Source organism: Mobula hypostoma, chromosome 3 (genome assembly GCF_963921235.1).
Source record: "Mobula hypostoma chromosome 3, sMobHyp1.1, whole genome shotgun sequence".
NCBI classification, from domain to species: domain Eukaryota; kingdom Metazoa; phylum Chordata; class Chondrichthyes; order Myliobatiformes; family Myliobatidae; genus Mobula; species Mobula hypostoma.
Genome location: NC_086099.1, coordinates 159,337,002 through 159,363,510, shown reverse-complemented (window position 1 = coordinate 159,363,510; position 26,509 = coordinate 159,337,002). Strand labels below are relative to the sequence as shown.

At 39.9% G+C, this 26,509-nt stretch overlaps 1 protein-coding gene across 5 annotated transcripts in view; it reads left to right on the top strand.

Annotated features, from left to right (window-relative positions):
• Positions 1–26,509, top strand: part of LOC134344352 (adenylate cyclase type 1-like) — a 279,148-nt gene that overhangs the window by 3,412 nt on the left and 249,227 nt on the right. For all 5 annotated transcript variants that reach the window (XM_063043992.1, XM_063043991.1, XM_063043994.1 and 2 more), the window contains 3 exons: positions 130–279; positions 3,156–3,274; positions 20,292–20,403. In XM_063043992.1, the coding sequence (XP_062900062.1) occupies positions 130–279; positions 3,156–3,274; positions 20,292–20,403 (381 nt within the window). The remainder of the gene's footprint in view (positions 1–129; positions 280–3,155; positions 3,275–20,291; positions 20,404–26,509) is intronic.

The following is a 26,509-nucleotide window of genomic DNA, read 5'->3' as shown; positions in this document are numbered from 1 at the left end:
CCTGTTGTACCCAATAATGCAGCAGCTCATTGTAAAAATAAATATTGCTTCTTGACTCTGCCTCTCGTGTAGTGATAACTAGATTCGGGAGACTGGATTGAATGGGGTGTTCTGTGTCCCCTCTTGTAGCTTGTGGCCAATGCTGTTCTGTTTGCCAGCGTGAACATGTCTGGGGTGTTTGTGAGGATCCTGACAGAGAGAGCCCAGAGGAAAGCCTTTCTTCAGGCGAGGAACTGCATCGAGGAGCGCCTCCGCCTGGAGGATGAAAATGAAAAACAGGTCAGTAAGTTTGGCTCCAGGTACATAGGAAAGAAAAGCCAAAGATCACGCAGAGGGAAAAAGGAGAATTAGATGTTTTGTAATAAAATGAATAACAAAACGAAGAAAATTGCAAACAATGTTTCAATATATTTAACGAAAATATATCCGTATAATATTGAACGCCTCTGTATAGTAGAACTATAAATAATCAAACATATTAAATAAAAATGAAAGCCATTACATTGCGTAAAATTGAGAAAGAATACATGATGTCTCTAATATTGCTCCAGATTGACTGAATCAATAAAGTTGGACTTCGGAAGCGGCAGGTACCCTCACACAATTCATTACTCTACCACTGACTAAACCAATCGTTTTAATTGTGGTGATTAAGCGTAATTTAAGCCTCTTGCTATTTAAAATATAACACACATATCGTTCAATTTTTCAAATGCATAGACACATCACCCCTTCCACGGATGCTTTGGATATCAAGCCAAGTAAACTTCTTGACAAGTAATAATAACATTCCAAAATATCTCCGCGGTTTTTAATGTTCACTAAAGAAAAATTATTAAAAGAAATACAATAAAATGAAAAAAATGATGCGAGCTCTCGATAAACTACACACGGAGCGCCAATGTACAGAACAGGCCAGTTAAAGCAATGAATTTTGTGGTCTATATGCCACTGTTTATAAAGAAGTATAAACATTTTTACAGATGTAAACATATTCAATAAAAGCTGTAAGGCAAGTGTTAATTTATCTGATTTCTTCTTAGCATCTAATATCTAAATGTTGTCAGCACATTCTGTTTTATTATGTATTTGAAGTTATATGGCTGGATCTCATGTTTTCTCAGTCACCAACTGAGTTTTATTCTGAGCTAAGAATAGATGCAATATGGGCTTTTTAATGTCATGGGAGGTGTAATTGATATTTATGAACCATTGAATGGAATGAACTGTTATTAATTATTAATATAAATATGGGAATAGAACATTTAATGAGGAAGTGATGCAGGTTTGTCAATGTAGAATATCTACGAAAGGAAGAGTAGTTAAAATGAATCTTTATGCAAAGAGTTGTAATTTCCAACATATAAAATGGACTATTTCTCCATTGAATAGAATTTGATTAAATATTCCAAAACAGGTGAAAAAAATAGGCATATGGAACAGTGGGACTGTTCATGTTGTTTCTGATATGTGTCAGTACAGCCACAACGAACCAAGTAGCTGACTCTCAAATTATCAGTTTTTGTGACTCTATGATGTTAGAGCAAGCATTATAAAATTATTGCATTTGATTTTAAGGTATAATGTTACATTTCAAGAAACTAATTTGTTCCCAAATAGTCGTTAGAGTCCTAAAGCAGGAAATAAGGTTAATTTAATAAAGCAGATAAACTTTTATTTTCAATTTTCCCTACCAAAGCATCTGTGTAATCAGAAATAATTGATGAAAAGTATTAATATTGAAGAATCAGTCTATAATGTGACAAATGTGAAGCTTTCCCAGGTAGTCATTTTGGCACCATAATCAAGTCCATAGTTAATCTTATGTCTTTTAAGTGTAATATTTACTTATTAGAACAGCTTGGCTAATATAAAGTTATTTGGTTAGATAAAATGCAATATTATGTGCTGTTTGCCATTTTGGATAATTGCTATAGTTAGCACATAAAATGATCTCAAAGTATGTACATGAGTGTATTAATACAGTTAACAGTTAGAAAGTATTCCAATTTTCAATAAGTAGCATAATAAGGGAAAGGGATCATGTACAGGAACTTGCCGTTTGATCCTTTTTGAAGCGCATGTTAATATTTCCAGTACCTTCAAACATACACACTTCATCTGCTTTTGATTTTTGGAACTCCACTGCTCTTGACTGTCCTCACTGTAAATACTGCTTAAAAAATACACTCAATCATACTTTTTTTTTCCTCTGAGGTGTGACAACGCAGCGCCACATCATCACTGAATATATGCACATGATTAATCAGAACAATCTGGCTCAACAATACCTAACTTCAAAAAAGTATTGAACTCCAAACCCAGGAGTGATTTAGCTTTCTCATCAAATTCAGTTATCTGGTTTAGGAGTCTCAAAAATTGAAAACAAAATTAGTTGTACTTGTGATCCACTTTGTATTAACCAACCGATCCTTTAATAGTTTCTCAATATAACGAGTATGTTTGTGCAGTCCAGTTGACTGATGCTTGATAAGGGTAGTGCTTTTCTGCTAATTTCAGTTAAAAAAAACCATTATAGAGCATTTTTGTTTAATCCCTCAGTTCATCAACATCACTGTAAGTATGGCCTGCTCAGAGGCAGGTTTCTAAAAACAGTTAACTCTGTGTATAATAGTAAATTGAGTAACTGAAGTAATTTCTAGACACATGTTTTATGGGAGTTAGTCTGCTTGCTGCCTGTGTTGAGTGCATTGCTTTCAACAAAATGCCAGTTAAGTAGCTTTTGTAGAGTAGTGCTTCACAGAACAATCAACTTTAAAGGTGGAATTATACTTCATACTGACATTGTTTGGCATATAAAAGAATGAAGTTCACTGCATTGTAAGCACTTCACCTGAAATTTATACTCATCATAAAATGTCCACACAGTTACTAGCTCAATTCCTTATTTACTCCGTGGAATTAATATATCCATTTTGTCTTATTATGTTAGCTTGTTTGTTGCATAGATAAATAATCCACTTTAATAAATCATCACTATTAAATGTCATATTTTAATGATTTTACTATACTTTGTATATTAACAGGGTCAATACGTACTTGCTCCAATTATTTGTTAATAATCTATTAACTGTACAAAGTACTCAGATACATGGATTTTGTCTCTATATTTATAGTTCTGCAATTTTCCACAGGAAAGACTTCTAATGAGCCTATTACCCAGAAATGTAGCTATGGAAATGAAAGAAGATTTCCTCAAACCTCCAGAAAGGATATTTCACAAAATATACATCCAAAGACATGACAATGTCAGGTAAGTCAGACTCTTTTTATTCAAATGTGCCAACTAATCATTATTTATATATGGTTATGTTTATGATTGATTAGTTATGAATGATACTTTAATAGTCTAAATATCTTGCAGAAGAATGTCCAAAGCAATCCATATTATCATAACCATAGAACAACATACTATGTCTATAATGCAAAGAACATTGGAATGAATGAGAGGGCTACCGTGCTAAGTAATAATAATCATTGTATCTAATTGTATTTTGTGGCATATGATTCACTTAGTTTGATATTCCAGCCTCGGATATAATTATGTGTAATCTAAATATTGCTCATGATCATTTCAAAAGTTTAGTATTAACAATTCATTCAAAAAAATATCAATTACCATAGTGACACACATAACATGCCGGGCAACTCTGCAGGTCAGGCAGTATCTATGGGTGAAAAACAGTCAACATTTCAGCCTGAAAACCTTCAGGCCCTAAGGAGAATTCTTGGCCAGAAACGTCAACTGTTTATTCATTTCCATAGGTGCTGCCTGATCTGCTGTGTTCCCCCAGCATTTTGTGTGTGTTGCTTTGGATTTCCAGCATCTGTAGGCTTTCTTGTGTTTATGATTACTGTAATGAAGAGAATATATCAAAGTTACCCAAGACCACCACAGTCAAGTTCAAATGCATGTTAATTTTCATGGGCATACTTACCATAGGAATTTTTTTTTGCAGCAAAATACATTCTAAACATGCAAGATTAACATAAACTAACATAAATTGTACCTAGTTTCCTTGACAAAATGAACAAAAATAAACATATTAACATTAATGCAGGTTGAGGAAAATAAAGTCCAAAGTAGAATTAAAATTATATAGGTTTCTAACTGTTAAGTCTTCAAGCGAATATTTAATGGAACAGTTCAATTTTCAAATCTAATCTCTGCACAGCCATCTCGACAGTCATGATCATTTGATTCAACATAGAACTGACACAGGAATAGGTTATGTTTTAACACAGCAAGCTATCCTATGTTTAAATAGGAGACCTGTCAAACTCCTTGATGAATATTTCAGGAAATGAGTTTGGTTTTAAAGAGCTGCTAAATAAGGGTGAGAGAGAAGCGAAGACGCATACAGAGAAAATTCAATGTATTAATTTTATAAAGTGCAATTTAACACCTATTGAAGGAAAGAAGTATTCTTCTAAATGAATCAGAACTAACCCACTTTAAGTATTATTATTGGTTCCAAGATTATTGGATTGTCACTTCCATTGTTAATGGTAACATCCATCAGTAATACTTGTGCAAGAAGTTCCTAACCCATGTCTATGCAGAACGCTAGGGTATTAATCAACAAACGTAGCTCTTCGAGCATCTGGGTACAACATGGGATTATATTAGTGACCTCTCTTGTATGAAGAAAGAACCATTGTTTGTCCAAGCCATATTTCCAACAATAAAAACATATTACTCAACCCACAAATGAATACCAAGATTAAATGAAACTAAGACAAATATTGTTAGGTTTTATTTGCTAATTTTGGAGTGCTTTGTGGATATTTTATTTTGCTTATTACAGCAAATTTCATTTTGCATTCTGTTATTCTGTTCCTTGAGAAATGGTTTATAATCCCCCCCCCCCCCCGGCACCCCATCAGTCAGCGACTGTTGTGTAATTGATTATTTGCAACACTTCACATTGACACACATTTGGGTAGGATGATGACCTATCAATGTATTTTTCATGAATGAAGTTTAAGAAGCTGAAAGTTTGGACCTAGGTATTTTTTGAAAACTATTCTGTTTGAGAGAAGGCAGCTAGATCACTCTTGGCAATGAAGCTGTCTTGCAATATGTTAGCCATGGTTCTTTCTAGTAAACGGTATCGAATTGGCGATATTGGTTCTAATATCATAGCTAAATTTAGAAATATTTAAGCCCGCATAATGGGTAAAATCATTTTATAGAAACAATAATTAAATATATCATTGTATAATTGTGATAATCAAAACAAACCGCAAATACTAGATACCTGAAACTAAAACAGAAAATGTTGGGAAAACTCAACAGGTCAGGCAGCGACTATGGAAAGAGAGGCATTAATTTCACATCTGCACCTTTATCAAAATTGTATAATGCTACTGTTTATTTAACAGTTGTAGTCAGGGAAGTTCAAATTTGGCATAATTTTAAGCCATGACTTAAATATTGTTCCATGGGATGGTTTGGGGTCTTGAAAGAGGAGAGACTTGAAAATGCAGTGAGATATTAGGAGGGAATTCTGGGGCTCAGGTGGCCAAAGGTATTTCTGCCAGTGGCCGTTGAAGAGAATAAAGGATTCACGGGGAGCTGGATATGGAGGAGCACAAAACTTTGCAAGGTTATGTAGTTGGAATGGATTCGATGGATGAGAAAAGTTAAGTCCATATAGGGATTTGAGACTAAGGCAAAAAGTTTTAAGTTGAAGACTGTGGAGCAAAGTGATAAACAACTGGTTCAGATAGCAGACCTTTAGATAAGAAGATTGACGTGGAAGGTAGGAGAGGAGCATTTGGATTGTTGGGTCCAAAGATGACAAAGCTGTGCATCATTAGCAGCAGATTTGCTGCGGCTGGGATAATGATGGGTGATGTTACAGATGTTGGTGGTACTTTGATGGCAAAAGAGACAAATTTCCTAGAGTCCTTTTGTAATGTAACAAACACGGTGATTGAAGAGGAACCAGTAGATATGTATTTGGTCTTCCAGAAGGCATTCAGTAAGAGCATGGGGTCAGGGGTATTATGTGAGCAAGAATACGGGGAATAGGTAACTAACAAAAAAAATTGAAAGTCAACATAAGTACTTCATTTTCAGATTGGCCATCGGTAACTAGTGGAATGCCATAGAGATCAGTGCTGGGACATCATCAGTTTATACTTTATGCTGATGAAAGAACTGGGAGTATAGTAGTGAAATTTGATGGTGCTATCTATAATGAAAAGTAGGTTATCAAGTTGTGAGGGGGTGCAAAACAGCCTCAATGGATATAGATCTGTTACATGAGTGGAAAATATGTTGCTAGATGAAACATAAAATGGGAAAGTTCAAGGTTATTCATATTGGAATTAAAAATGTGACATCACTTAAATGGCGTCATCTACAAGCTGTTGCAGTATGAAGGTTTATGAGGGGCTTAAAACATGAAAAGTTACTATGTAGGTAAATCAGGGAATTAGAAAGACCAATCAAATATTGCTTTTATACTGCAGCCCTTTGCAATAAAAAGGAGGAAAATTTTGCTGCAAGATTACAAATTGCCAGTGAAGCCACACCTGGAATATGGTGTCGTTTTTGGTTTCTATAATTATGTAGTGTGGGCACATGGCCTAGTGGTTAAGGCATTCAACTAGCGATCTGAAGGTCATGAGTTTGAGCCCCAGCCAAGGCAGCGTGTTGTGTCTTTAAGCAAGGCACTTAAGCACACAGTGCTCTGCGACGACACTGGTGCCAAGCTGTATGGGTCCTAATTGCCTTCCCTTGGCTAACATCAGTGTCCATACAACCTTGCCCAGGCCTGCACCCTGGAGATTTTCCAGGTGCAGATCCATGGTCTCGTAAGACTAACGGATGCCTTTATATAATTATGGAAGGATGTGCTTGCATTGAGGCAATACAGAAAGATTTCAATAGGTTGATTCCTGTGATGAAGTGGTTGATATATAATGGAAAACTGAGCAGTAAGACTGTACTAGACTACAGTCCTACTGTACTATGATCACACTATGCCAGCTAATTTTGAAAACAAAGCTTTTTCTCTTCGTTTTGACCCTCTGTCCACATTGAAACAGCGTTTTCATCCAGCGAAAATAGAGCTTTTCTAAAACACTCTCCAGCGTGTGTAAATTTGAAAATGATTGTTGCGCATTGTAGTGTGGACAGGGTAAATGGAGAGATTTTAAAAATGTTGTCATGACAGCACCACAACAACAATGCTTTTTCTGCTTCTGCTTGGTACTGTGCAAGCACTGCCGGATGGCTGATATAACGCGCAGTCGGTGTGAATGGTGTGAGAGTTAAATAGTAAAGTGAGCTTTTTTGACTATTTAAAAACGCTGTCATGACGTGCCAGAACAGATGGCGGCAGCGCGGCATTTCACTGTTTTCTTGAACGCAACCCCCCACATCCTAACAATTTCAGAACAGACGGCAATGAGACTGAAGTCAGAAGAGTTAGAAATGTACTCAGGTACTTTGACCCATACTGAATAAATAAGTATATTCGCTTTGCCTTGTTTTCTGTCCTTGCTTGTATGAAGGTGGTTTACCTATTTATGTGAGTACTTCTCTGACAGTGGATGTGTAACAACCTAATGTAACATTGTATGGAAATACAAGATAACACTATGCAGACATGTTTTATACATCTAACAAGGTGCTTTATTAATGCAACAGTCAGTCAGTTTTTCAATGTTCGTCACCAGCCAGGTCATACTGTCCGTGAACTCCCTGTTGGTTGCCTCCATACGCTCCAGTATGTTTTTTTAGTTTTAAGTCCTCCTGCGCGAGAGTCAACAGCAATTCCTTTAAAGATTTTCTAGTCTGTAACTGGACAAATGCGCACCTAGTATACAGTTTCCTATTTGCTTGTTTTCTGTGTGTTCTGTGCATGCCCAGTAGGAAGAGATGCACCCAAATATCCATTCTAATGTGGACGGAGATATTTTGAAAAATGCTTCGTGTGGACACCTGTCGTTTTTACTCGAAACCGGCGTTTTCAAAATCATCCGGTCTAGTGTGGACGTAGCCTTAGACTTTAGAAAACCATACAGGAATCATCTTAGAATAAATATAAGATTCTAAGAAGGATAAATAGGAATAATGCTGAGAGAATTCTTACCCGAGTTTGGTATCTAGTACTGGGGGACTTATTTCAGGCAGAACTGAGGAGCAACTTCTTCTCTTGGAGGGTTATCCACTACAGATCAATGGAACCAACTCATTAAACATATTCAAGGCATAGATTGACAAATAAGTTAAGGAATGTGGAGAAAGTTATGTTGAAGCTTCAATTAGATCAACCATGATCTACAGAAATGGTCTACTCCCAACTCTATTAATATAAAAATAATGATCTTGCATAGTTTCCTATTTTTAAAAATGTTCAAGGTGGCTGTTAAGTTACAAAATATGATGAAAAAGATATTGAACATGGAACATAGAACCATATGGCACTGCACAAAGCATTTGGCCCACAATGTTGTGTTGACCTTTTAACCTACTCCAAGATCAATTTAACCCTTCCCTCCCACATAGACTCATTTCTTTTTCATCCATTGGCCTATCTAAGAGCTTCTTAAATGTCCTATCCTTTTATTCTCTACTTTATCAATGATGCATGCTCCACATATCCTGGAAAGCCCGGATCTCCTGCCTTCTGGCAGCTGGTGTCATTGTATCCATTGCCCATAAAGTAGCTGGTTATCCTGTTAGCCATGACAGAGAAGATTTCCCCTTGACGTTCCTGAACTGCTTGATGGAACTGGAGTTCTATTCTTTGGCAATGAATACCGCCATAGCCTTTTGCCCCTCTGATGGAATGCGCTTTTCTTTTTCCCTGGCGATTCTGATTAGGTTCCACAGGACCTTTAGCACACAGGGGTAATTGTTGTAGAGCTTATGAGGAATTCCATTTGGACCTGGCACTGATGCTGTCACAGTGGGAACAGACCCAAATGCGAGACACAGACACTGAAGTACAAGGAACAGGACTTGACTACAGTAGGGAGCGAAAGGATACAGGCAAGGAGCAGGGACAAGAACGCAGACTTGGACTAGGGAAAGCGGGACCAGGACTAGGAACCATGGTCTAGGAGACAAGGCTTGGACTCAGAGCCCGAGACCGGACAAGGACCCAGAAGCTGGGTCTTGCCTTGGGCTCGGACCCCAGAATCAGGCAAGGACATGACATGGCTTCAGGACAGGACGTGGCTGGGGTCTAGAGGCCTGAGCTTGGAGATAGGCTGGGGTCTTTGCTCATGAGGCTTGAGACTGGAGTCTTGGGTCTTGAGCTTGGCTTGGGCTCTTGGGGCTTGGCTGCAGGATCATCGGGGCTTGGCTGCGGGATCGTCGGGGCTTGGGCTCTTGGAGCTTGGCTGCGGGATCATCGGGGCTTGGGCTCTTGGGGCTTGGCTGCGGGATCGTCGGGGCTTGGCTGCGGGATCATTGGGGCTTGGCTGCGGGATCGTCGGGGCTTGGGCTCTTGGAGCTTGGCTGCGGGATCGTTGTCTTGAAATGCAGAGGCTGATAACTCGGAGGCTGGAGCTGAGAGACCAACTGGGAACTGAACATCAACATGGAGCCAGGACTCATCATTAACGCGACACCAACATGAGACAGGACAGCACATAGACATAAAGCTGGAACTTTTACTTAGACAAGCCAGGACACCACCTCTCCACACCAAGGTGTGACAGGTCCACCTGTTGGGTAACAGTAGACAGCCAGACTTACCCAACAGAGGCAAAGACAAGACAGATCCCTCCACAGGGCAATGGCAAAATGACCTGACTTACCCCGCGGAGGAAAGAACAAGAAGAGACAAACACCAAAGAACAACAGACCGTTCCATCTCTTCTCCGGGGTAGCTCTGAGTCTCAGTTCAGCCAGCAACCTCAGCTGGCTACGGAAACAGCCAGATCCCTACCTAGCTCAGAGTTGCTGGCAGCCACTCAGCTGGCCCAGGAAGCAGCCGAATCCATACCACAAAGACAGCTACAACTACTGACAGCAAGGCTTCATGAGGGGATGGTTCCCCAATGCAGCCTAAAGATGGCAATTGGCTGCTATAGCCTTGCACCAGCAGGTTGCTTCTAAGGAATCTTGACAAAACAAACCAGCCACTCATACTCAACCCCAAGGCTACTTATATTCCAAGCCCCAAGGTGGGAATCAGGTGCCTGTGATTAGCTCAAACAAGGGACAGCTGGAATACCCAGAGTCCTGAGTCCATGGACTGGACCGTGAACTGGAATGCAGACTTCCTGGACTGGGCCATGACAGATGCAGACCTTGAGCTCTGACAACTTCCCTGACTTCACTTAGTTTGGGGTGGTGGGGAAAGTGTCAAGCTGGATGATTGGAGGAGCAGGATTTGGAACATACCCTGGTGATCCAAGGAAGTTTTCCTTGCTGGATCACTGTACAGACCCTTGATGTACTGCTCCAGCTTCTGTTTGGTGGCTTCCAGCTTCCATCTTTTTTTTATCCTCCAACAGCTGTTGGGTTTATTTGAAGGGATTCTTGAAGTCTCTCTCTCTCTCTCTCTCTCTCTCTCTCTCTCTCTCTCTCGCTCTCGCTCGCTCTTTCTCTCTCTCTCTCTCCTTCACTTACAATTGCCCTTTGCAGCCTCGCCAGCTTCTGATTCACTTCATTCCACAACAGCTTTAAGCCCACCTTCTCCTCCTGTGTTGCTTTTTACCAAGGAAAAAAAAACTACCTCTTCCAACTACCCTATACTTGCCTGCAATTAACTTAAAAGTATATTAGTCATTGCCACCAGAGGGAAATAGCGATAGTTGCCCTCTCTTGGTTATGTTTCTTATCGTCTTACACAGCTCTATCATCACCTCTCATCCTCCTTTGCTTGAAAGGGAAAAGCTCTCTAGCTAGCTTGCTCACCTTTTCCTCATAAGAAATCCTCTCTAATCCAGGCAGCATCCTGGTAAATCTTCTTTGAACCATCTCTAAAGCTTCCACATCCTTCCTGTAATAAGGGGATGAGAACTGAACGCAATATTCCGAGTGCATTCTATCCAGAGTTTTATAGGGCTAAAACATTTTGTCATGGCTGTTAAAATCATTTCCTTGATTAATGAAGGCCAACACACCATACACCTTCTTAACCATCCTATCACCTTGCTTGGCAATTTTGAGGATCTATAGACTATACTGCCAATGTAGTTAAGTTAGCTTTACATGTTGTACTCAAGGAAAGAAAATTAGTTTGAACATACATTACTATGCAAAAGTCTTAGGTACCCCAGCTATATATGTGTGCCTAAGACTTTTGCATAGTAATGTACAGTAATGTAGTAATGTTATGTATTACACTGTACTGCTGTCACAAACTAAAAGAAAACAAATTTCACGATATCCGTGAGTGATGATAAACCTGATTCTGATATGGGTCTCTGTTGTGGAAGAGGACCGGGAAGGAGGCATGGAGAGGGGAATCATATTAAGGAAAAGGGGAAAGGAGAGTGGAAGGAGCAGTAAGTGCCAGAAGAACATTCTATAATGATCAATAAAGCAATGGTTCATAATCAAATGATCTTGCCAGGTGTCTCAGGGCTGGGTGTGTCTACCCCTACCCTGGCACTCCTTCTCTGCCACCTGTCCCACACCCCTCCTGCAGTGCTCCACCCTCACCATTCCCAACATCCTTTGCTTCTGCTAGATTTACTAACTCACTCTCTGTTCCTCGTTGACAAATACAGTATTGTGCAAAGGTCTTGGGTACCCCAGCTGTATACATATGGCTAAGACTTTTGCACTATACTGTGTAGTTTGTTAAAGACAAGAGACTGCAGGTGCTGGAAACTGGAGCAAAACTAGCTACTAGAAGAACTCAGCAGGTGAAGTAATATCTGTGGATGCAAAGAGGCTGTCAACATTTTGGGTCGAGGCCCTGCGTCAGGCCTAAGAACGTTGAGCAAAGGTGGCCAGTATAAAGAGGTAAGAGCATGGTGTGCTCGTAGGTCAAAGATAGATCCAGATTGTGGGATGGTGATGCTGGGCAGATAGAGCCAGGTGTTGGAGTGTTCAGACACATGCTGGTAGGTAATAGCTGGAAATGGATGAGAAGTAAAAATCAATGCAGGTGGATCCAGGTGGGGGAGGTAAAGGTGGTACGTGTGTGATGAACAAATAAAACCATGAAGTGGAGATGGGTAGTGAATCTTAGTAACTGGGGGAAGGGATAGAAAAGATAAGCAATAGGAGAGAGTGGGTGGACTGGTGGGAGAGAAAAAGGAACATAGGGAGATCATTAATTAATAGACATACCTTTTGAAAACAATGTTCATATAACTTTCTAAGGGAAAAATTGCTAACACTTATACAATGTTAAGTGTTTTTTAGAAACATCAGAACTTAGAATTAAACACAAAATATCTTTAATCATTTGAAATGTAATTTGTAAATTCTGTTTGAAATTTCATCAGTATTGGACATTTTTTTTAGTAAGTAATTTGGTGTCGAGAAGGCAGCAATGTATCCTATAAATTAGTGAGAGAATGAAGTGATTAACACAGTGATGCACACAATTTCTTCACAGGTCAGAATTAATGACAAGTTTGCAAACATTTATTCGGGGAGTGGGAATGTGATAACTGTTGGTCAGATGTTCACACTAAGCACTATCATTCTAACATATACAAAATAAAATGTGTTTTTGACACCGAGGGAATCATTTGACATAGAGAAAGTCTGCAGAAAGACTTGGATAGGTTGAGCGAGTGGGCAAAGGAGTGGCATGTGGGAAACAGTACAGGGAAGTGTGGAGTTATGCACTTTGCTTGGAAGCATAAAGGTGTAGGCTATTTTCAAAAAGAGGAGAGAATTCTGAAATCTGTGGTACAAAGGGACTTGGAAACCTAGTTTAAGATTCCCGTAAGGTTACTTTGCAGATTGAGTAAGTAGTAAAGAAGACAAATACAACATAAGCAATAATTTCAAGAGGACTAGACAAAAAAGCAGGGATGTACTTCTGAGGTTTTATAAAGCATTGGTAAGACTGCATTTGGGAATATTGTGAGCAATTTTGGGGCTCTATATCTATAAAAGGTTGTTCTGGTTTAGAGAGGGCACAGAGGATGTTGAGAAAAATAATCCCAGGAAATAACAGTTTAGCATATGTGGAACAGTTTTTGTTTACAGGCCTGTACGCTACAGAAGGGTGAGGGTAGAGGGGAATTTCATTGAAATTAAATGGATATTTTAAGGCTTGGATAGAATAGAACTGGAGCGGATGTTTACATTAGTAGGAGAGCTTAGGACCCGAGGACACAGAACTCAGAATAAAAAAGACGTCCCTTTAAAATTGAGATGAGAAGGAATTTCTTCAACCAGAAGCTTGTGAATCTGTGGAATGTGTTGTCACAGAGAGCAGTGCAGGGCAGGTTATTGGGTGTATTTAAAGCATAGATTAATATGTTCTTGACAGGTGAGGGGTGTTAAGGTTTATGGGGAGAAGACAGGAGAATAGAATTCAAAATTAAATCAGCCATGATTAAATACAGGAACAGTCTCAATGAGCCCAGTGGACTAATTCTGCTGCTATACTTATTGTGTTAAGCTCAGTTGTTCTCTCCACTAACTGGTCTTGACCAACTGGGCATTTCCTTCTGTTCTGTACCTTGCAGTATTCATGTTCCTTTGTATTTTTTTTTTCTCTCTCTCTCTCTCTCTCTCTCTCTCTCTCTCTCTCTCTCTCTCTCTCTCTCTCTCTCTCTCTCTCTCTCTCTCTCTCTCTCTCTCTCTCTCTCTCTCTCTCTCTCTCTCTCTCTCTCTCTCTCTCTCTCTCTCTCTCTCTCTCTCTCTCTCTCTCTCTCTCTCTCTCTCTCTCTCTCTCTCTCTCTCTCTCTCTCTCTCTCTCTCTCTCTCTCTCTCTCTCTCTCTCTCTCTCTCTCTCTCTCTCTCTCTCTCTCTCTCTCTCTCTCTCTCTCTCTCTCTCTCTCTCTCTCTCTCTCTCTCTCTCTCTCTCTCTCTCTCTCTCTCTCTCTCTCTCTCTCTCTCTCTCTCTCTCTCTCTCTCTCTCTCTCTCTCTCTCTCTCTCTCTCTCTCTCTCTCTCTCTCTCTCTCTCTCATAAAATATAGTTTTACAGCCTTCATTTTATATTGTTGGTAGATTCTTAACAACCTCATCAACAACGTATCCCTACAACAACACTGGTCTCACCCTGTGAGAATGTTATCTTTGTCGTATCCGACATTAGCACCCCATGCCCTCTCTGTATCATAAAGCTAATTTATGTTTTCCCTTTCTCAGCTCTTTGCACAGATGTTACTTCACCTGTTGAGTGTTTCTAGCATTTTCTGTTCTTATTGGAAATATATTTATTCAGAATATATTTGTACATACAAAGAAGTGATTTAATCTGAAAGTTTAAACGAAACAAATCTGAGTTAATTTCAAAAGCTAACCATCTCATCAAGGTAAAAGAAAATCATAAGGTGATTATCTTTGAATAAATATAAAATTCCAAGAAGGATAATTGGAAGCATGCTGAGAGAATGCTTACCCAAGTTTGATATCTAGAAATGGGGACTTGTTTCAGGCAGAAATGAGGAGCAACTTCTTCTCTTGGAGGATTACCACAAGAAAACAATGGAGCCAACTCATTGAACATATAATATAGACTACTGTAGTCTAATACAATCCTAATGCTCAGTTTTCCATTATATATAAACTGCTTCATCACAGGAATCAACCTAATGAAATCTATGTGTATTGCCTCAATGCAAGCACATCCTTCTATAATTATGGAAACCAAAAATGACACCACATTCCAGGTGTGGCTTCACCAGCAGTTTGTAAATTTGCAGCAAATCTTTCCTCCTTTTATACTGCAGCCCATGGCAATAAAAAGCAATATGTAACTGGTCTTCCTAGTTCCCTGCTGTACCTGAATGAACTTTTCATATATTAAGCCCATCATATACCTTCATACTGCAACAGCTTGAAGATCATGCCTTTGAAATTATGTCACATATTTAAATTCTAATATGAATAACCTTGCATTTTTCCACTTTATGCTACATCTGCCAACGTATTTTCTGCTCCTGTAACGGATCCATATCCATTTGGAGTCTGCTTTGCACTCCCTCACAATTTGATAAGTGTATAGTCGACATTTCCTTTCATCAGATCTAGAGAAAAGAAAGATGAGGAGCTAGAGTTTGAAGGTGGGGAGAAGGGAGGAAGAAACACAAGCTGACAGGTGAAATGGAGGTGGGGGGGAATGGGAGAGGTGAATAAAGAGCTGGGAAGTTGATTAGTGAAAGAGATACGGGGCTGGAGAATGGGGAGCCTGATAGGAGAGAACAGAAGGCCATGGAAGAATGAAAAGGGGGAGGAGTATCAGAGGGAGGTGATGGGCAGGTAAGGAGATAAGGGGAAAGAGAGGAACGGGGAAGAGGAATGGTGGAGGAGAGAAGTGGGGGACATTACCGGAATTTGGAGAAATTGATGTTCATGCCATCAGATGAAGGCTACACAGGCAGTAGACAGTATATAAGGTGTTCCTTCTCCAACCTGACTGTGGCCTCAACATGACAGTAGAGGAGGCTATGGACTGACATGTCGGAATGGGAATGGGAACTGGAATTAAAATGGGTGGCCATTGGGAGATCCTGCTTTTTCTGGCAGATGGAGCATTCAGCAAAGTGGTCTCCTAATATACGTCGGTCTCACCAATATAGAGGAGGCCATACTGGGAGCACTGGATACAGTAGATGACCCCAACAGACTCACAGGTGAAGTGTCGCCTCAGCTGGAAGGACTATTTGGGGCCCTTTGTGGTAGTGAGGGAGGAATTGTAGGGGCAGGTGTAATACTTATCCGCTTATGAGAATAAGTGCCAGGAGGGAGATCAATGGGGAGGGACAAATGGACAAGGGGGTCGCGTAAGGAGTGACCCCTGTGGAAAGCAGAGAGTAGTGGGGAGGGAAAGATGTACTTGGGGGTTGGAGATGGTGGAAGTTCTGGATATTTATGTGCTGGTCACAAAGGCTGGTGGGGCTGTAGCTGAGAACAAGAGGAACCCTTGTGGTGAGAGGATCGGTTGAGGGTACACATGTGTGAAATGGAAGTGATGCAGTTGAGGGTAGTGTTGATGGTGGAGGAAAGGAAACCTTTTACTTTGATGAAGGAAGGCATCTCTTTTGTTCTGGAATGAAAAACCTCATCCTGAGAGCAGATGCAGTGGAGATGGAGGAATTGAGAGAAGGGGATGGTATTTTTACAGGTAACCGTGAGAATCAGTGGTTTTATAATAGACATCAGTAGATAAGCTATCTTCAGAGACAGATTGAGAAAGGGGAGGGAGGTGTCAGAAATGGACCAGGTAAATTTGAGGGCTGGGTGGAAGTTGGAGGCAAAGTTGATGACGTCGACAAGCTCCGCATGGTGCAGGAAGCAGCACCAATGCAGTCATCAATGTAGCATAGGAAAAGTTGGGAAGTGACACCAGTGTAGGCTTGGAACATAGATTGTTCCACGTAGCTGACAAAAATGCAGTCATAGCTGGGATCCATGGCTGTACCTTTTGTTTGAAGAAAGTGGGAGGAGCCAAAGGAGAAATTATTGAGAGCGAGGACAAGTTCCGCCAGACAGAGGAAGTAGTAGAGGGGAGTAGGTTGGCTCAGTTGTCTAGAAAGAAGCAGAGAGCGTTAAGGCCATCCTGAATCCATGGTGAAAATGAGACAATCGGCCAGGGAGCTTGAAGTCATTGAAAAGATCCAGAGCATGTGAAGTGTCACGGATGTAGGAAAGGAAGGGACTGAACTGGGCGGATAAGACCGAGTCGAGGTATGCAGATATACATTTGGTGATGCAGGATCAAGCAGAAACAATGGGTCTACCTGAACAGGCAGCTTTGTGGATCTTGGGTAGGAGGCACAGGGTGAGGGAACTATGAAGTTGGTGGTAGTGGATGGGAGATCCTCAGCGTTAATAAGGTCAATGATGGTGTGGGAGACAATAGCATGGTGCTCCTCAGTGGGATCCCGTTCAAGGAGTAAGTAAGAGGAGGTGTCTGACAGTTGTTGCTGGGCCTCAGCAAGGTAGAAGTCAGTATGCCAGACTACTACAGCACTTCCCTTATCTGCAGGTTTGATGGTGAGGTTAGGATTAGTGCAGAGAGAGTGAAGAGTAGAGAATTCAGAAGGAGCGAAATTGGAATTGGAGAGAGCGGGGTGTCCAGGAAGAGGAGAGGGTTGAAGACAGCAGAAGGGATCATTGGTGCGGGGTGGAGAGTCCTCACTAAGGAAGGAGGCACGGAGACGGAGGTGGCAGAAGAAGAGAGCTCAGCATCGTTACGGGTGCGGAGCTCACTGTAATGGTGAACATCCTTCTTCACCATTCCCCATTCCCTTTTCTCTCTCTTAACCTTATCTCCTCACCTGTCCCATCACCTCCCTCTGGTACTCCTCCCCACTTCTTTCTTCCGTAGCCTTCTGTCCTCTCCTATCAGATTCCATTTTCTCCAGCCCTGTATCTCCTTCACCAATCAACTTCCCAGCTCTTTACTTTACCCCTCCCTGCCTCCCGGTTTCACCTATCACCTTGTGTTTCTCCCTCCCCTCCCCCCCCCCCCCCAACGCTGACTCCTCATCTTTGTTTTTCTCTGGTCCCGATGAAGGGTCTCGGCCCGAAACATCGACTGTACTCTTTTTCCATGGATGCTGCCAGGCCTGCTGAGTTCCTCCAGCATTTTGTGTGTGTTGCTTGCATCTCATCAAGGTGTTCTTGTGTGTAACGTGGCAGTAATTCTGCTAGGAATGTATCTGGTGGACTGGACAGCTCAGTTCTGAGCTTCACAGATTTATCCAGATGTGCAAGCAGCATGAATATGTTGAAGGGAATATTAAAACTCTCCTTGAAGTGTCACACAGCATATCCTGCAGCTACTATCCTTGTTATATAGCTGTAATTTCAATTTGCTTTTGAAGTTGGTTCCAATTAAACAAACAGAAGCAACTGTGATTTCATTTAATTAATGCAATTTTGTAATCAATTGTTGGTAAACCAATGGCTTCTGATGCACAGAAGTGTACAGCGGATTCATCTTATTCTGTTTGACTTAATACTAAATTCACTGAGTGTTGATCAGAATAAAAATACAAATTAATGAATTAGAATTTTTGTTAACCTTGGAGTTGCTCACATCATTTTATAGGTTGTCGTATTCTTGATTTTGTCTCTGACAAAACATTTCAGATGTACACAATGAAAGACCAGATGCTTAATATATGAGCGAGGTCAATAATGTGAATGGGCACATTTGGGTCTAAGTTTAATAGTTTCCGCATGGTATTTAGACAACTAACAAATTGTTGCAAAGTCTCTTTTCTGCGTCATCCAGAAATAGGCATATGCCTCATTCCAATTTCCGTCCAGATGTTTGAAAAGGTCCGTCACATAAAAGGTCCAAGTATACTGAAATGCACGTTTTGTGGAGTTTGGGGATGCAGTAGTATTGCAGTCACCCATAGGAAACAGTTGTAAACTGTTGTGAACCCCATATACCTCAGCATGACTGACTTACTGTTACCCAAGGGCAACTTTAAGATGGGCTCCTAGCCACTTAGTTATGGTATGTAATTGGAGAGTATTAGCAACATCGTACAGGTTTCCATTTGTAAAGAAGTTGTATCCCATTATAATATGTTCTTGCATGTGTTGCTTGTTCCAGGATCAATTATTGTTTTTTTGCAACTTTTGCTAAGCAAATGATTAGCACTTAGAGTTTCTCAAATTACTGTTGAGAAACTAACTCAGATTGGGTTTTCTCTTTGTTTAAGATGAAACTCAATTAAAGGAACTGAACATTTTGCTTCAGTTTACAAGTATCTTTACAGAGAGTCAATAGGATATATCAAATATGTCTTTGTTTGTCCTGATACTACCTCTAGGCTTATTCTATAATTGGTAACAACTGTGACTCAAAATATCCTTGACCTAGACTGGAAAATAAGATTATTGGATAGTTTAGACTTACAGTCATCTCCTCTCAGCTAACATACATAGGTCCAGCCTCTAGCAGTTAAATTATAATGGCTGGAGGCTAACCTACCAAAATTTTCTTGTAATAGCCTTGAACTGATGAACATTGTACAGAATATGCATTGGGCTGGATATAACTGACAGCTTACTAGTAGATTTAGACAGAAGTACTATGTAAATACTGAAACAACAGGAATTCTGCAGATGCTGGAAATTCAAGCAACATACATCAAAGTTGCTGGTGAACGCAGCAGGCCAAGCAGCATCTATAGGAAGAGGTGCAGTCGACGTTTCAGGCCGAGACCCTTCGTCAGGACTAACCGTAAATACTGATGTGTTTTAGATTTCAGCACCTACACACAGTACACCAGTATAATACAGAGTCCTTGAAAGGCCAGATCTGGATAACTAAACTTCTACTCTATCCTTAGTCTCACCATTGAACATAAAAACATCCTGTAATATCCTAGGCTAAGGGCTGAGATGCACTGTGTCCATTCCACTGTGCAAAATTGTAACTGCCCTCTCCTTTGGGACTGTCACCCACAAAGCTCCCATTCCAATGGAAATTGTATAGTAAACATTCACAGCATTTCTGCCAGCATAGAGCTTATGAATAACACATGCAGAAAGTCCAGGATTTGCAATTATACTGTACATAGTAAATTGGATTTTGTACAAATTGGAATATAGAAACTTTGAATCTTACACAACATTATAAGGACCCCTATGCAGTACCAATTTAACGTGCATTTCAACACTTCCTTATTTTTCACTTATTTAATGTGACATAGGAGGAGCTCATGTGGCTCATCAAATTGTTGCCATCTACAATACAAATCCCATGAGTTTTATCCCTTTGTATTTGCCTATAGCTCTGCCACTTTCAACCTTTTAGAACCTCATCAACTCCCATTTACTTGTTAGCCATTGACTTTTGTCAGTGAGTAACTTATGGATGAAGGAAATCACTGTCAAGTGGTCCGCTGGAGGAAACAGATGTAATAAGCATCAACTCCTGTTTTCAATGTTATAGCATTCTGGTACACAGGACACTATCTTAGACCCTGGTGTTATATAGCATTAATTATATTAATAAGTATAAATCATAACAGATTCAAATTGTACAAAATATGACAGTTATAGTATGAAGAATTTATTTGATTACAATACCGTAGACAGACTGCATAACATCTTCACTTTCATACCTAGTATTTAGTTGCTATTTCATTGATAAAGTGGAACTTACATGTATTTTCTCTCTCTTTTCCCCAGCATTCTATTTGCTGATATAGTAGGCTTCACCAGTTTGGCATCGCAGTGCACCGCACAGGAACTAGTAAAACTTTTAAATGAACTTTTTGGCAAGTTCGATGAGCTGGCTACTGTAAGTAATTTAATTAATATTTTCCATTATTTATCTTTGGCATCTATTTACTTTATCTCTTGATCATTCGTGAAGAGTAAAACTTAATAGTTTTGTATTTCAATTCTTCTTGGCATGGAAAATTGAAAAATGAAAAATTGCGGGCATGTGTTGTATCCTTTTAATAAAGATTCCCATTGATTGTCAATAATTTAAACTTCAACTGACATTAAGAGACCATCAATTTGTTTTAAAAATACATCTTGAAAATAGCTACAACTGTATTTCCAATTTAGTGCAGATCAATGAAGGTTAGTGTATTTTAACTATACCCTAATCAGTGATGCTTTGAAGATAAATATTAAGGCAGTTCTTTACTTTTCAATGTATTTCAGTAGCTCATCAATGAAAATTGAACAATGGAAGTTTCCTTATGCTGTTAAATAAATTTGCAACTGGCTGAGGGAGATCAGTTACTAAATAAGTAATGAATTGTTGTGGCTGCTTTAATGTATTTGCCCACCGTATAATTTAAAATATTTAGATCGCAAGTGTGCTTTACTTTCTCCTTGTCCACTATTCAGAAACAGATTGAGTGACATGACAATCTCAGCTGAATAGTATACATATTTTGAAAAATGAAAGGCTGAAAAATATTTTAGGAACTATCATAATTTATGAGACAACACACTTAGTTTTGAGTCCAAAAATTGTGGCATGGAAGACTTATGCATGTGTAGTGTGTCTACGTTCATACCATGGAAGGTGATTCTAAACAAGGCTGTCTCATCTCTCTTTGGACTGACATATAAGATCTGTGGCAGTAATTTCAAGAAGACCGAGGGAGTTATTCCAGTGATCTCATCAGTACTTAACTCACATCAAGCTCACTAGTTCTTATAAAATCTTCATATAGAGGAATTTCCACTGCACAAATTGCTTGTGTGTCCTACATTGCAGTAAAGACTTTTGGCTTTTATTCTAAGGCAATAAAAGGTGCAAAGCAAATGTAAGGGGTTCTTTTAACAATAGCAGATAATTAAAACGTTAATCCCCTGAGGTTGTTCCAATTAGTTCACCTACATCCCTAACTTTATTCCGTGTTTCCTTTTATTGAGGTATGATCATAATCATTAACAGAAATCAAGTTTGACTGCTGCTTGGTACATGTGTGATATCCAGCAAAGGACTAAACATACACTTCAGGGTTGAAAAGATGTATTTTTTAAAGTGCATTCATTGTTTATGTTAAGTTTAGCTTTAGGCTGTCTGTGGGCCACAGTAAGGCTTGAAAACAGGTGTATTGGCTCACTTTTTTTGAGATTTTAAGCTGGTGCAAAATTTGGAAAGTGTATGCATTCCACTACTTCTGTTTACCAGGTTGAATAGCACTGGATTTTGTTATCCAAGTACATTATTGCAAGGAACCAGATGATTTTTACAGTCCAATTTTAGGTCAAGATGCAAATAGACCAATTTTAAGTCTAGAGGTTTAGTTCATTGGATTTCCTTGCACCACTGTGTTCAGGTGAAATTTAATTTATTTCAGCAATCATTTGCTGTCCCCATACATTACTAATTGAATGAACGAACTGTCACCAAATCTTGAAGGGGTAAATGAGACTTCTCACTCACCGACTAGATCACAACTTAAAAATTTGTATCGCAAACAGTGAACAGATAGAAACTTATGCAGTTAGCAACATAGATTATCAACAGGAATTAACAGATTTATTTACAAAATTAGGTCTGACACTTGTGATAGAAATTCAGTACATCACTGTAAATCATATTAGTTATACCGTGTCCATTGAAGTACAGCTGAGATTTAAGCCCAACATGACTAAACTAGTAATATTGAATAATTCTTTAGCTAGGTGACAAGTCAACAGTGTAAGATGGCAAATCAAGTATATTGATTAAAGTTAGATGCAGAAACTTAATCAGTATTTCCAGACCTTAATAACAATATGCATGAGTTGATCTCCTATCACTTCTGCGTGATAGTGCTTAGCTTCAGTAGCATTGGATCCCTGAAAAATTTTGAAGTGTACATAGATACTTCCAGATGTGACAGTTGCTTTTATTTATTTCTCTGAATTTGGGATCATTGATAAGACTAAAATATATTGTGCATCCCCCATTGTCCTTGAGAACCTGGTGGTGAGCTACCTTCTTGGACTGGTGAAGGCTTGCTGATGAAGGTACTCTCACAATGCAGTTGTTGAGAAAGTTCCATGATTTGGGCTAAGTGATGATGAAGGATTGGTGATTCATTTCATAGTCAGGATGGTGTTTAACTTGGAAGGGAACCTCCAGGTAGAGGTGTTTCCATGTGCCTGAAGCCTTGCTGGTAAGGGCCACAGGTCTTACAGTTGCTTTTGAGGTAGGCTGGATAGGTAACTGGAGCATATTTTGTTAATGGTACACATTACAAGTTGTAATGTGTCCCTAGTGCTGGATATTAGTGGAAAAGCCTTGGAAGGTCAAGAGATAAGCCTGTTGCTGCAGGATAGTGACCCACTTTCTGGTCCATGGTGCCTTCCAGCCATGAGAGATATATGTTGATGGACTGGGCATTCGGAGTCTCTTATTGCAGAGGGCCATTTACTGGCATTTTGGAGAATGAATATCTGCCCATAGTTCAGAGTTTACAATGTGCATACTGCACGTAGGCAAGGACAGCTTCATCTGATGAAGAGATACAAATGCGATTGAACATTGTACAATCATCAGTGAACATCCCCACCTCTGACTTTATGATGAAGCAACTGAAGATGGTCCAAACAAGGACACTGTCCTTTGAACATTTTGCAGTGATGTCCTGGAACTGGATAATTGCTCTTAGATAACTAAAATCATTTTCCTTGATGTGAGAAGGAACCTCTGTGATTGGGGTGTATCTGTTTCAAACCCACTGACTTACCAGGGTACCTTAATGCTGCACTTGGTCAAATGTTGTCTTGGTATCAGGGACGATCACGTCAATCTCATGTAAGCTCTTTGGTCTTGGTAAAACACAAACTTAGCATTGATAAACAGGTTATTGCAGAATAAGTGCTCTTTGGTAATAATGTTGGTGACATTGAACATCACTTTCTTGAAGAGTTAGACCATAAGATATATGAGCAGAAGTAGGCCATTCGGCCCATCGAGTCCGCTCGCCATTCAATCATGGGCAGATCCACTTCTTCCAGTCATCTCCAACCCCCTGCCTTCACCCCATACCTTTTGATGTCCTGGCTAATCAAGAGCCTATCTATCTCTGCCTTAAATACACCCAATGACTTGGCCTCCACATCTGCTCATGGCAACAAATTCCACAGATTTACCACCCTCTGACTGAAGTAATTTCTCCAGATCTCAGTTCTAAAAGGATATCCTTCAATTCTGAAGTTGTGCCCTCTTGTCCAAGAATCCCCTACCATGAGAAATAACTTTGCCATATCTAATACGTTCAGGCCTTTTAACATTCAGAATGTTTCTATGAGATCCCCCCTCATTCTCCTGAACTCCAAGGAATACAGCCCAAGAGCTGCCAGACGTTCCTCATACGGTAACCCTTCCATTCCTGGAATCATTCTTGTGAATCTTCTCTGAACTCTCTCCAATGTCAGTATAACCTTTCTAAAATAAGAAGCCCAAAACTGCACATAATACTCCGTGTGGTCTCACGAGTGCCTTATAAAGCTTCAATATCACATCCCTGCTATTACATTCTATACCTCTAGAAATTAATGCCAACATTGCAATTGTCTTCTTCACAACCGACTCGACCTGGAGGTTAACCTTTAGGGTATCTTTCCCAAGGACTCCCAAGTCCCCCTGCATCTCTGCATTTTGAATTCTCTCCCCATCTAAATAATTGTGCGCCCGTTCACTTTTTCCACCAAAGTGCATGATCATACACTTTCCAACATTGTATTTCATTTGCCACTTCTTTACCCATTCCCCTAAACTATCTAAGTCTCTCTGCAGGCTCTCTATTTCCCCAACACTACCCGCTCCTCCACCTTTCCTTGCATTATTGGCAAATTTAGCCACAAATCCATTAATACCGTAGTCCAAATCATTGACATACATCGTAAAAAGTAGCGATCCCAACACCGACCCCTATGGAACTCCACTGGTAACCGGCAGCCAGCCAGAATAGGATCTCTTTATTCCCACTCTCTGTTTTCTGTCGACCAGCCAATGCTCCACCCATGCTAGTAAATTTCCTGTCATTCCGTGGGTTCTTATCTTGCTAAGCAGCCTCTTGTGCAGCACCTTGTCAAAGGCCTTCTGAAAATCCACGTACACCACATCTACTGCATCTCCTTTGACTACGCTGCTTGTAATTTCTTCAAAGAATTGCAGTCAGTTTGTCAGGCAGGATTTTCCTTTCAGGAAATCATGCTGGCTTTGGCCTATCTTGTCACGTGCCTCCAGGTACTCCATAATCTCACCCCTAACAATCAATTCCAACAACTTCCCAACCACTGACATCAGGCTAACAGGTCTATAGTTTCTCTTCTGCTGCCTCCCATCCATCTTAAATAACGAAGTAAAATTTGCAATTTTCCAATCTTCCGGTACAATACCAGAATCTATCGATTCTTGAAAGATCACTGTTAATGCCTCACAATCTCTCCAGCTATTTCCTTCAGAATCCCAGGGTGCTTTCCATCAGTTCCGGGAGATTTATCCACCCTCAGACCATTAAGCTTCCTGAGCACCTTCTCCAGTTTTAATTTTCACTGTACAAACTTCACTTCCCTAACATTCTTGAACATCTGGTATACTGCAGACGTCTTCTATTGTGAAGACTGATGCAAAATTTGCATTCGGTTCCTCTGCCATCTCTGCATCTCTCACTACAATGTCTCCTGCATCATTTTGTATTGGTCCTCTATCTACCCTCAACTCCCTTTTACCCTTTATATACTTAAAAAAGCTTTTAGTATCTTCTTTGATATTAGTCACCAGCTTCCTCTCATAATTCATCTTTTCCTTTCTAATGCCCTTCTTAGTTTCCTTCTGCAAGTTTTTAAAAGCTCCCCAATCCTTTATCTTCCCACTAAATCTGGCTTTCTTTAATACCCTCTCTTTTGCTTTTACTTTGGCTCTGACTTCACTTTGTAAGCCACGGTAGTGTCTTTTTTCCCTTTGAAAATTTCTTCTTAGTTGGAATATATTTGTCTTGCACTTCCCTCAATTTTCACAGAAACTACAGCCATTGTTGCCCTGCTGTCCTTCCTGCAAATGTCCCTTTCCAGTCAACTTTGGCCAGTTGCCCTCTCATGCCATTGTAATTTCCTTTATTCCACTGAAATACCGACACATTGGACCTTATTTTTCCCTCTCAAATTTCAATGTGAACTCGATCATATTGTGATCACTATTCCCTAAGGGATCCTTGACCTTAAGCTCTCTTATCACCTCTGGAGTGGAGTTAGGGTAGATTGATTGAATATATTGGAGTTGTCCTGTTTCTTTGTAAATAAGAACTACCCAAAGCAATGTTTGCACATTGTCATATATGTAGATATGGTGTTATAACTAATTGAATAGCCTCCCAGTGACAGAGACCCAGGCTTGGATCTAAATATGGTGTATCTGTGTAAACTGTACATGAACGTGTGGGTTTCTGCCAGATACTCCGATTTTCTTCTATATCCAAAAAAGCATTCCCTCTTCCTTTAGGAAAAAAAACAATAAAATCAAAGGGTAGTTGATGGGTGTGTGAGGGAGAATATTGAAGGCCGACAGGGAGATAGAGGTGGTGGCTGGGATAGCTGGAGCTGTAATGAACTAGAATTGCTTCTTCTTCTGTTGAAGTAAGTCTGTACGAGATTGACAGACAGCTAGTAATATATTTGTGTTTGGGAAAAAAAAAGACAAATCCAGAAAACTATAGAATAAGCTAATTCCATACATAGAAATGGTCATGGTTTCCTTCTTTGAAGATTTAATTAAAAATATAATAAAGAATAATCAGCATGGATTTCAAAAGGGAATGTCATGCCAACCTACCTTAATGGCTATTTGGAAAAGTCACAGAATAGGATGATGAGGATAACGTGGCAGTCATAACATGCTTCGATTTCCAAAATCAATTTAATAAATATCAGACAGTGAACCCAAG